The 13,385-nt window shown below is 37.3% G+C and overlaps 1 protein-coding gene across 2 annotated transcripts in view; it reads right to left on the reverse strand.

Moving 5' to 3' along the window:
- ROBO1 (roundabout guidance receptor 1) overlaps positions 1-13,385 on the reverse strand; it is a 903,637-nt gene that overhangs the window by 86,052 nt on the left and 804,200 nt on the right. For both annotated transcript variants that reach the window (XM_063448635.1, XM_063448644.1), the window contains one exon: positions 12,300-12,457. In XM_063448635.1, coding sequence (XP_063304705.1) covers positions 12,300-12,457 — 158 coding nt within the window. The remainder of the gene's footprint in view (positions 1-12,299; positions 12,458-13,385) is intronic.

Genomic DNA, 13,385 nt, shown 5'->3' on the forward strand with positions numbered 1-13,385 from the left:
ATGACAAAGTGAAAAATTGCAATAAGATTAAGTGTTAAGGTAAAGAAAAGGTATACAATTTCATGGAACTGAATAGCTAAAGTCCTCAGAGATCTACCGAGTGGCTTTTTAACATATGAAAAGAATAAGTTGAATCCTGGAACATAACAAAAATGCAGACAATATAAAGATGGATGTTGCAACCAAACTCCTCACATCATTCGTAACATATTAAGGCTTAGATGTTGTAAGTGTGAATAGAAATAGTGCACATGTTGAACACTAACGTGCACAATAACATACCTGCAGTGCTTTATACATGACAATTATTCTTCAAATTGAACTCTCTCTCTATTTATATATATATATATATATATATATATATATATATATAAGCTAAGCTGCCAAATGGATGTGTGTGTGTGTGTGTGTGTGTGTGTGTGTTTATTTCAGTGTAAATAAATAAAGCCTGGTATTTGATAGTTGATATAATTGCTACAATTAAATATCTTTGGAGTGAGAGCTTTGTGATTCGGCTCCTATTTTTCTGAAATCATATGGTCCAAATACTAATGAGATTCTGTGGTCTAGTTTGTAGTACAGGAAAGTGTTTTAAACCAGTGTAGCAGTGTTGCCTGATGCTTTATTCTTCAAAATCAAAAATGCATAAAATACTCAGAAAGAATACATAATCATCAGAGATTTTAGAGTTGCATGCAAATTACCATTTTTAAATGTATGTTCATGGGTCATAACTTTGGAGTCATACTGTATTTGGAATTGTTTCTTCTTATTCTACATTAATTAGTTGTTTGGGTGTGTTATATTTTTTTCTGTTGATAATCACTTAGTTGTGCATAATCACTGGGATTTTCAAAACACATTGGCTCGAGTCTCTACATAAAGAATGTTGTAAGATGCACTGATACTCCCTTTGGTGGGGACAAGTTATGCCTCTAAACTGAAGATTGATGATGATTGGGAATTTCCATGCAAATCTTATGGAATGCGTTATGGCTTAATATTTTCATGATGAGATCATTTAGAGACCTCCCAGCATAAAATAATGAATGACAGGGTGCGACCTCATAGGAAGCTAAAAAAAATACCTAGTTTAATTCAGTTACCTATTCATATTTGATTTGATTATATGTATACAAAAATATTTTTTTCCCAATGAAAAGTATTTGAATGATATATCACTTTTTATCATGATTATTGTTTTAATTTTGCACTAAACATTTATTTAATTATACACTCTCATTCAAGGCTTACTCCAAGCACCATAACCACTACAGCCTGCTGTAGAAATTAGGATGCCAGGAGTACCCTAGTCGGGTTCTCTGATAATGGGGAATACCATTTAGCAATGGTTTGCACTCTTATCTGAGTCCCCACCATGCTCAGAGCCTCCTGTGCACCTGGGTTACATGCTTTCAGCTTCTGCTAAGCTGCAGAAGACGGAAGCCAATCCAGCCCTCATTCACTGTCAGCTGACTGCTCTCAGCTAATGAATGCAATTGTGTGCATAGGAATATGTACAGAATTCACATTAGCCAGACTGAAACTCAAGTTTGGGGCCAGCTAATGACACCCCTATGTTGCTGCTGGAGTTAGACCTCCAGGAGCAGATGAGTTACATTTAAAGTGAAACACTGCACATGCAGCCTCAAGGCACCATGGCAACCTCAAATAATTGAAGTGGTCATGGTGTTTGGAGTAACTACTTAAGTAAAAGAAAATGAAGTTAAAGGTCACAGAAATAAAACTAATGGGACATAGAAAAAAATATGAATCCTGATAAAAACTCATATGTAGTGAGTAATGATGTTGATGTCTTTGATTTGAGCATGCATGGGTCTCATTTCTTCTCCATAAAGACTGAGCTCATCATATATACTTTTTGGCCCAATTATTTCACATTTCCTTCTAGTTCCTCTTGTAACAACTCACAGACAAAATACACACACGCTTTTCATATACAGAATCATAAACGGTCCCGTATTTCAAACACTGAATGTGATGTTTTATAAAATGATTGTAGAGGTTAACCCGGCTTCAAACAGAAAGTGAGGAGTTTTATGATAAACTAACAATTAAAGCTCATTAGCTGGACTCCCATAGTACAAACAAACTGCTAAAGCCTGACCTTGGATTAACTGGTAATCAATAGCAATCAGATGAAAGCAGTTATTCTATAGAGCGCATTCATCATTCAAATGAAAATTAAGCCCTTTTCTAACATTCACCCGTATGACTTTTTTCACTAGATAGTGAATTGTGGCTAGCTGAAAAATGTGTTTTTAAAATCAGTCTCAAACAAACAATTTGGAACAAAAAAATAATCCCATAGAAAAATAATAATCCCCTCAAATTCTTTGCCAGCTGTATATGATATAGAAAGTACCACTTTGTGCCTATAAAGGATAAAAACTGGCATGACTTACAGTGAATCTTTATCTGCATCCTATTTTTGTTTTAGAATTTAATATGGCAATATCATATTAAAGTATATGATTTAATGTTGTACTTAGGCATTATTTATATAAATGAATCCAGTTCTTATCTCTGACCAAAGAAATGCATATTGTCTACAATAAAAACATTGTATAACAATAACAGCTTGTTGCACATAAAAAATATATACGCAGTATTTATACCAAATAAATGGTTGTTATTATGACAAAAACCTCTCTGTTTAGCGAATAAACCTCATAGTCTAGCAATGTTTTTTCTGCTAACCTCTTTGTGGCTTCTAGAGTTCTAAATCTGTCAATCAGAAGCTTAAAGTTTTCACTTTAGTTTTTATAAAGTCTTGTTTTATGACTAACCTGAACTATTATTCTTAGTTTCTTTAAAAAGTCCATATAGTCAAATTTGTAAATAAAAAGTTACAATAAAATATTTTCAAACACTGTATTGTAAATATAATTATTTAAAAAAGGCTTGTTTAAAACTGATTTAAAAAAACAAAACTCAACTTAAATAACTGTATAGCCTATATATCTTTAGGCAATTAATAAAAAAACGTGTTCTTCCTTCTATAGGAAAACTTCAGCGAACGTTTACTTTGAAGTTTACCATCTTATGATCAGTACCAGATGAACTTCCATTGAACTTGCTGTCTGGTATGTCTACATTTCTCTGCCCTTAAGCATATCAGTTGATTTAAATGATTCGATACACAGGAAGCTTCTCGAGAATCATTCAACACAATGATGTTCACGCACCTCTGATGTTACTCCCCAAAAGCAAGTGAAGCTAATTATCTGCCACACTCATATTTATCTACTTAAGAGATCGTCAAGCGAGAGGTGTTGCGAATTATACCTATTCCTTTCTTCTAAATACAAGTACCGTTGAATTGTTTCATTACTGCACAGGACACCATAACTTTGGTGCCAGAAACGGGCACACATTTTTTTGAGCAAGCAGGTTACCAAGCTCCTATCCCATAATTAAATATAATACCGCCATGGTGTATTTACAGTACATACAGTGACAAGGGGAAGCCCCAGGGACACTGGCGGAACTACCGTGGTTGCAGGGGTTTAGCAGCTGCGACCGGGCACGTCATTCCAGGGGGCTCAGCCGTCCTGTCGAACCCCTGCAACCGGGGTGCCCGCCAGCATTTTGGTGCGGCACTGACCGCATGGAAAAAAAGCTGGGGCCGCATTGAAGGAGCCCATTGGGTGGACCATGCTCTTGGGGCTACCTGATGGCAATGGATTTCCTGGGGCCTGGTCAGCGCTGCTGCACTTTAAGAGTGTGACCAGGCCCCAGTGATGATATCAGAGCTGGGAGGAAGCTGTCACTTCCTCCCAACCAACAGAGCGCCATGCAGGAGGAGAGGAGGGAGTCAGATTGGGAGCTCTGACTTCCATCACCATGAGGACCCCAGGTAAGTCACTACATTTTTTTTTAACAGTTTGTGTGTGTGTGTGATAGAGAATGTCCGTATCAGTATATCTGTGTGTGTGTGTGTGTGTGTCTGTCTGTGTGTCTGTATGTCTGTCTGTGTATGTGTATGTGTCTGTATGTCTGTGTGTGTGTGTGTCTGTGTGTATGTGTCTGTGTGTCTGTGTGTATGTGTGTCTGTCCGTATGTATGTGTCTGTGTGTGTGTATGTATGTGTGTCTGTATGTATGTGTGTGTGTGTTTGTATGTCTGTATGTGATTACGTGTGTGTGTCTGTATGTATGTATGTGTTTGTGTGTATGTGTCTTTGTGTGTGTCTGTATGTATGGGTCTCTGTGTGTATGTGTGAGTTTGTATGTATGTGTCTGTGTGTTTGTGTGTATGTGTGTCTGTATATATGTGTGTGTCTATTATTATTATTATTATTATTATTATTATTGCCATTTATATAGCGCCAACAGATTCCATAGAGCTTTACAGGATATTATGAATTTATTCAATCTAACCCACTTCGAAATTACATAATTATATTTGCCACCATAACAATAAAGACATATTACTACTGGCTCCATCGGTTATGGTAAATGGCAATCTGATTTGCTTACAGTTTATTTGCACAGTATAAAGAAAGATAAATCACAATAAGTGTACACGATCTTCTGCCTTTGCCGTGGTCTCTAAATCTAACACAACATATTGTCAATAGAAGATCCATGCAAAGTAGCTAAGACTAGTGGGTTATATCTTTAACTAATGTACTGTAATATCTTGACATTGTTTGAAAAACCACAACTATATAAATAGTATTTCAGGTAATAAAATAAACATTTCTATTTCCATGTAGACAGGATCACTTTATTGTCCTACGTCAGGAAATGATCCTGAGTGCAGGATGTAAATAAAATCGAGGGTGAATGGGTAGATACAGTCTAGTGTAGTGATGAATAACCTTGGCATTATAGATGTCTATGGGCCACATTTCCCACAATGCGCATAAAATGGATTATTCACTAAGCAGGTATTTTTTGGGAGCTGAAGAATGACATGCAACATTCGCATCAATTTGGATGAGAGGTATATTGAGGGAGTATTTATTAAACACCATATGGCAGTAAACTGAAAAGAGACTGGTGGCCAGAAAAACATTTTCAACTCATCTAAGCAGGTCCCTTACCACCTCTTCTTTTGTGTTCTAACTTGTCTCGCAAATAGATACACATTTGTTTCATCCATACATTGTACATTGTACATGGTGGCTGAATATGTTACCTATTAATTATTAGAAAGCAAAGCATGGAGGAAAAAGCTAAACCATTTTTTCCTGTTTTCAAATACTTCAGTTTTCTTGTGATATTGTCCAGAATGAAAAGTCATTCAAATGCTGGTATCTTTTGTACTGAAGATAAGCCAGTCACACATCAGAGTGTGAGAGCAATGAATAAAGCAGGGCAAAGTTTGAAGAGGGTCGGAGAAATACATCTAAGGCTCATTTTACTTTGTACAGGTTGATATCCAATTCAAAAGCAGTGAGATGCAAAGATCTGCTGGAGTTATTAGCATGGGATAAACATCACAGAAGAAGATCAAAGAACAAGTTAGTGTGCAGCATTCACTAAAGAATGAGTACCTGGGAAGGGAGATCTGCTAGGGGAAATTGAAACATCTATCATAGGCTGATAAAACTCTTTTTCATTAAAAGAAAAATTGAGATAACATTTCCATATATGACAATGTATTGCACTGTTAATTTACGTTTATTTGTATTATTATATAATAAATGTATTAATATTGTATTATAAATAAATAAATAAATAATAAATAAATTATGGATAGCTTAACCTCTAAAACAAAAGTTGACGGTTGTGTATAAGACTTGTGTTAACCACATGGAAGTTTGAATTTTGTAAGTTAAAATCCCAAACTAAGTGTTTGCTATGAAATAGCAAACAATTAGTTAGCATAACCTCTAACCTCTAAGACATTTTTTTCTAGTTTGCCTGATTTTCCTGTAAATTCTAAAAATTGGGACCCAACTAACCACAAGAGTTTTGGTAATCAGAATGTGATTATGCATTATGTGTTGTTACAATAAGTCTAGTTCAGGGGTGCCCAAAAGGTAGATCCCCAGATGTGTTAAAACTAAATCTTCCATGATGCTTTGTCCTATGCAACGCATACTGGTATAAATTAACTAAATGCCTTTTAATCTGTGCCAAAACAAATCAATCCGTCCAGGTTCTACCTGTGCATTCTTATTCATTGACTAAGACTCTGCAGGTAAGTCCATGATGGATTGATTTGTTTGGACGTAGATTAAAAGGAATTTGATTTGTTCATACCAGCTGAAAAGAATTTGTGCACAAGTCGAGTTACTACTACACAGTCCACTCATTGCACCATTGTATTAATTTCATTGCTTATCGCTTAGTAAACATGATCACACTATCAAGCAAGATTACAACATAATAGTAACAAACCTGTTAAACAAAGGAGATGTTACAACACCATTGTTCGAAAGAGTTAAATATGAATTTACTAACACAATAAGCCTACATCTAAATCCTTCAGGGGTACAGGTGTTGTGAATACCACATTTTCCTTTGATCTGTTCTTTGTCTTTGTTATAGCAGGTGGGAGAAAACTACTTTCAACCTCATTAGAAGGGAGGCTCCAAACCACATTAAACAACAATCACGATTGGCATGTTTATTTAAATTCATCATTAAAAGACTATTTTTAGTTTAAGATTTAGCTACACATAAAGTGTACACACAGATGTGTCCAAGAATTTTTGTACTTAAAGGAACACTATAGTCACCTAAATTACTTTAGCTAAATAAAGCAGTTTTAGTGTATAGATCATTCCACTGCAATTTCACTGCTCAATTCACTGTCATTTAGGAGTAAAATCACTTTGTTTCTGTTTATGCAGCCCTAGCCACAACTCCCCTGGCTATGATTGACAAAGCCTGCATAAATAATTGTATCTCAATCTCGAAATTGAACTTTAATCACATACAGGTGGCCCTTGCGGGGTCTAGCAAGCTATTAACATAGCAGGTGATAAGAAAATCTTAATTAAACATAACTTGCAATAAGGAAAGCCTTAATAGGGCTCTCTTTACAGGAAGTGTTTATGGAAGGCTGTGCAAGTCACATGCAGGGAGGTGTGACAAGGTTTCATAAACAAAGTGATTTAACTCCTAAATGGCAGAGGATTGAGCAATGAGACTGCAGGGGCATGTTCTATACACCAAAACTGCTTCATTAAGCTAAAGTTGTTCAGGTGACTATAGTGTCCCTTTAAGAGCAAAATGTTCACAAGAAGCTGATACATATGGTGTTCAACAACAAAAATTGGTACTCACCTTCTTCACACATGATATATTTTGGAGCTAGATTTTATTCGCTAAACCCCTTGGCATGAAGGGGCTAAATTACTTAAAGGGTCACTTCAGATCCCTAAAACACTTTAGCTTGCGGAAAAGCTTTATGCACGAAAAGTGTTTCCTTTTTTTCACTTTGCAAAAAGTGCAGATTTTAATACAAATTGGCACTTTTATAAATTAACCTGGTTTCCAAGCAGACAACAGGTAATGTTACTTCTTGGTTTCATTAGTTCAGTGGAGCTAAACTCAAGAGGCAGAAATTACCTAGAACCTAGCAAAGACTTCTCATTGAGCTGCATACAAATCTGTGATTGGACAACAATATAAAGTCTTGGCGTGGTTAGAAGGGGAGGGCTTGGAAAGGCAGCAGACAAAACAACCGCATGTTTTGCAAGTGTTTTTTATTTTTTTATAACTCCAATGCATAATTGAATGCATGCAAGTTTCCACGTGAGGTCTATCTACTAAACAGTGATATTTGTTTGCCAAATCTGTTATAGTGAGGCTATAAATAATGGATATTAATTGTAGAGTTCTATATGTTATTGTGGACTTCTCTTAATACTGTGAACACTATTTGTTCCTGTTCTTTTTTATTTTTTCAAAGTTAGTGCAAGACTCGGGATAGAGTTAGGAAAGAAAAACTCTAATTACCATAGGCACGCTAAGCTTATTTTAATATGTATGGCAAAAAAATTGAGGGCATACCCAAAACCCTGAATTAAAGAACTTTCATACCATTTGGGGAAATGGGTTCTCTTGACATTCAAATCTTAGCATATGACCCGCCTTTGTAATCATAAAAAAAGTTTCACTTCCATGTTGTCGGGGACTAAGAACATTTAAGAAAATATTCTATATATTAAATACTTGCTGAAAATGGTTTTGTGTTGTGTAACCTATTAAGCACATCTCAGATTTGTAAAACATTTCATTATTTGAAGGAGGAAATAAAATCCTAAAATATCAGTAAGACGATTACTCACAACCCTGCTTTTCAATCATGGGAAAAATACAAATCAGTTTATTGCTCATTCTTCATCAGCAACAGACAGTAATGTTATTCCTAGTACAGGGACAGATGGTACCAGCAGTAAAAGAACATAAGAGTCTGCAGTTTCCTTAACATATGGATCAACATCTTGATACACAGTTTAGACATAATCAGAATTACTGTACAATTATTGCTTAGTAGAGTTTCATATTCTTGGGTTTCATTAGTACATCCTTTGACGTACAAGGAAATGAACCATACACAAAACACATGCTAACGACTGGTACCCAAAGACATTTTCCTGATTCTTCTACAATATAACCCTGTCCTTTGTGTATGCTCCAGATGTTAAACATAGTACATGCCTTTCTTAAAACTGTTGCATGTAGTAAACATATGTACTCTGTATGTTTTCATTCTAACATAATGCATGACACCAGCATGCTTAGACAGGTTATATAAGAAAAGTTGAAACTGAGCGTTCGGCATTTCCATTAAAGTTTATTCAAATAGTGTCAATTATTCTTTAGCTAAAAAATAAATATCTCTGTTCCTTAAATTGTATTGTAGAAGATTGGCTTCTATGAAATCATCCCCTTTTGGGTAACAAGTAAAGACCTGACCAGCATTGGCTTCATATGAAGCACATCTTCTTTTGATGAAATGGATAATATCACCTCACCTTGAGTGGAAAATAAACAGTGTCAAGGAAAATAAACAGTGCGTTTAATATACTTTTTTCCTAAAATATAGTTAGCAGCTAAACAAGTGTCATACCGAGGAGTCCCAATTGGTCAAAACTGCAGTCTTAGCTTTATAATGATTCTTTCCTATAACATGTATTTGGCTGTAGCGCTATGTTTAATACAGCAGATCATTGCTAATGGACTTTGCAGGTATGCCATTTGAACTAATTTGTGTGTCTTGTATGACAATCAAGGTGTATTGTTATATCATTCAGAGTTGCTGCATATATTTTGAGTTCTCAAATGAGTAATTAAATCAGATACTTAATTCCCTGTTAATTATACCACATGTGGCACCCCTTTGCGAAGGCACAATAAAATTTACATTTCTCGCATGAAATATGCAAGCATATATGTATTTATGACAGCTATACTGTTGCCATGTAACAGCTGCACACTTTCCAAGCATTAAGATAAATCAAGTTGAAGTGACAGAGAATATTTGAAGCAAACACTTTTAACATAATTGTTTTAAAAAATTACTAAACTGGAGGATAGTACTTGAAGAATGACTGCATTACAACCATTACAATAGGCTGCCGTAGTTATGGTGCATAGAGTGTGTTTTAAAGGAACACAAATGTGTATTTCTGACCCTAGAGTGTTAAAAATACTATTTAGACCCCCGGCCCCTCCTTGCCCCCCTTAAATATAGTAAAAATTCACCTTATCTCCAGCACTGTGTGGCTTCACCGGTGCTGGCTCTTCCCCTATCTGCCTCTTTGGCTGACATCATTAGAATCTCAATGCTTCCACGTAGCATTGGATTGGCCAACTCTGATGATCTTAGCCAAGGATGTGGGGTGAGGGCAGAGCCAAACACCACTCTGGAAAATCACCTCCTCATAGAGATGCATTGAATCAAAGCATTTCTATGGGGAAAGTTCAGCACCTCGATGCAGAGCACTGACCAAGGAAACTTCTCTAATGGCCATCTGAGGAGTGCCAATTAAAGGTGTTCCTAGGCTCTAATGTAAACTTTCTCTGAAAAGGCAGTGTTTCTAGCAAAATGAATGCAGGGAAAAGCTATGGACACCAGAACAACTACATAATTACATTAATAAAAATGTAATTGTTCTGGTGACTACAGTGTCCCTTTAAATTAAGCAAAAAGAAAAATTTGAAAAAAAAATGAAGTATTCTATTTGTTATTATTATTATTATTGCCATTTATATAGCGCCAACAGATTCCGTAGCGCTTTACAATATTTTGAGAGGGGGGGGATGTAACAATAAATAAGACAATTACAAGAAAACTTACAGGAATAATAGGTTGAAGAGGACCCTGCTCAAATGAGCTTACAGTCTATAGGAGGTGGGGTATTAGAAACATTAGGATAGGAAATATCAAGTAGGAGTGAAGCAGAGCTGGAGGAGAGAGCAAAGCACTATCCCATAGGGACAGGTATGTAAGGGAGAGATTACTCTGGGAGGCCATACGCTTTCCTGAAGAGATGGGATTTAAGGCCCTTCTTAAATGATTGAAGACTAGGGGAGAGTCTGATGGCAGTAGGCAAGTTATTCCATAGGAGAGGAGCCGCCCGTGAGAAGTCCTGCAAGCGTGAGTTGGCCGTACGGGTGCGAGCAGCGGTCAGGAGGTGGTCGCGGGCAGAGCGGAGGGTACGAGGAGGGGCATACCTCTGGATCAGTGAAGAGATATAAGAGGGGCTGGAATTGTTCAGTGCTTTAAATGTATGGGTTAGCACTTTGAATTGACTCCTATAGGATACAGGGAGCCAATGTAAGGACTGGCAGAGGGGCGAGGTGTGAGAGGACCGACTGGATAGGAAAATCAGTCTAGCTGCAGCATTCATTACAGACTGTAGCGGGGCAGTACGGCTTTTGGGGAGACCAATCAGGAGAGGGTTACAGTAATCCATGCGGGAAATTACTAGAGCATGGACAAGCTCCTTGGTAGCATCTTGCGTAAGAAAGGGGCGGATGCGGGCTATGTTTTTGAGTTGGAACCTACAGGACTTGGCAACAAACTGGATGTGAGACTCAAAGGTGAGACCAGAGTCAAGTATGACGCCAAGACAGCGCGCTTGTAGGGATGGACTTATGTGGATATCACTGACTTGAAGGGAGAGTGAGAGAGGAGGATCAGTATTAGGAGGAGGAAAGACAAGGAGTTCAGTTTTAGAGAGGTTAAGTTTGAGAAAGCGTGACGACATCCAGTCAGAGATGGAAGAGAGGCAAGCAGTGACACGTTGCAGGACGGCCGGGGAGAGGTCCGGTGAGGAGAGGTATATCTGAGTGTCATCAGCGTACAGGTGGTAGTTGAATCCAAAAGAGGCAATAAGTTTTCCAAGAGAGGCAGTATAAAGAGAAAATAGAAGGGGACCAAGGACAGAGCCTTGGGGAACTCCAACCGAGACAGGGCGAGGGGAGGAGGTATCCTTGGAAAAGGAGACACTAAATGAGCGTTGGGAGAGATAGGAGGAAAACCAAGAGAGGACAGAGTCACAGAGACCGAGTGATTGAAGAGTTTGAAGGAGGAGAGAATGATCAACTGTGTCAAAGGCAGCAGAGAGGTCAAGGAGAATTAATATGGAGTAGTGACCTTTGGATTTAGCGGAGATTAGGTCATTAGTCACTTTGATAAGAGCGGTCTCAGTAGAGTGGAGAGGGCGGAAGCCAGACTGAAGAGGGTCAAGGAGAGAGTTGGAATTAAGGAAGTGAGACACACGGGTAAAGACAAGTCTTTCCAAAAGCTTTGATGAGTAAGGGAGCAGGGATATGGGACGATAGTTCGAGGGGGAGGACGGGTCAAGAGATGGTTTTTTCAGGATAGGTATTACAGTGGCATGTTTAAGGTCAGCAGGAACAGTGCCAGAAGAGAGAGAGCAGTTAAAGATGTGTGTTAGGATAGGCACAAGACAAGGGGAGAGAGATCTGATGAGGTGAGATGGGACAGGATCAAGTGGGCAAGTGGTGGGGCGAGAGGAATGGAGAAGTGCAGCCACCTCTTGTTCAGTAGCTGGGGAGAAAGTCTGAAGGGTAGGGAAAGCATGATTTATGTGTGGTTGAGAAAGAGAACGGCAAGGAGGGGAGAATTGTTTCCTTAGCTGTTCAATCTTTTGTGATACTAAGACTGGAACCCAATAAAAAGTAAGATATTTTCACTCCCATCAGACTAACAATGCTGAAAGACTCCATCAGAATCCCCATAATTTAAATCTCACAACCTGACAGTTCATTCTCACGTCCATGAGAAACTTCCTATGACCCCAATATATATATACAAATACATATGCCAGTCTAATAACTTACAGTTATTCTTTCATCCTTGTCATCTATTGGTGTACCATCTTTTTTCCAGGATATAGTAGGCTCAGGATGACCTCTGGGAGGTTGGCATTCCATTACTGCCGGTTCACCCACTGCCACCATTACATCAGAGGGATTTTGTCTGAAGTCATCTCGCAAAACTGTAAGAAACAATAGCATAAATGTATGAGAATATTGTAAAGTAAATCGATATCCTTGTTTGCTTTGTGTATTGCAGTACTCATCACAATATTAAAGAAATGTAATCCTACAAGCAATGTTTGAAATGCTTTGGGTGCATATTGCTTGTTCTATCCAGATGCAAGATCTAATACCATAATACAAAGTCAGGTCAACTTTGCAATACCAACATGACTTGTATTATACAGTTTCATTTCTGTAATATGTTTTTGAATCATCCTTCAATGGATTGGCAATGATCATGATATATACCAATTTCCATAACACAAAACTGCAACAGAAAGATGTTTCATATCATCCATATTCGTTTAGTTAGAAGCATTTGTTATTAATAGAATATTTTGAGGACGCAAGAAAAGTGGCTCACACACACACACACACGCACACACACACTTTTGTAATTTGTGATTTATGATAATATTTAGTATTTTTTCATTTTTAAATGTCTAAAATATATGTACATTTTTTTTAAGCAGAAATGAATAACTGTCTATACTTCTCTGGAACCATGTCAGCTTATTGGCTTTATGCCTTCAGTTATCCCTGACCACATGCTTCTTTGGCACTCTCCTTGTGTTGACCTCCTGCCTCCCCCCATTTTTTCTTTTGTTGTTTTTTTACAGTATTGATTTTGGCACCACACTAGGGTTGACATTTGTTTATACGTATCACAAACACCATCTATTTACTTTATATGTTACACTAGCATTAGCTTAGAACTCGGAAACTTGAGTAAAGTACATAACATTCCATTTGTAAATGCAAAATAATATTTTGAAAACTAAACGCGAGTAGTATAAAGTAATAATGGTAGTTAAAACATGAAACATTTAGTCTCCATACTTCTTGTTTTGACAATTTAAAGAATATTTAGCAGTAAACTCATAC

The sequence above is a fragment of the Pelobates fuscus genome, chromosome 1 (assembly GCF_036172605.1).
Source record: "Pelobates fuscus isolate aPelFus1 chromosome 1, aPelFus1.pri, whole genome shotgun sequence".
Lineage (NCBI taxonomy): Eukaryota > Metazoa > Chordata > Amphibia > Anura > Pelobatidae > Pelobates > Pelobates fuscus.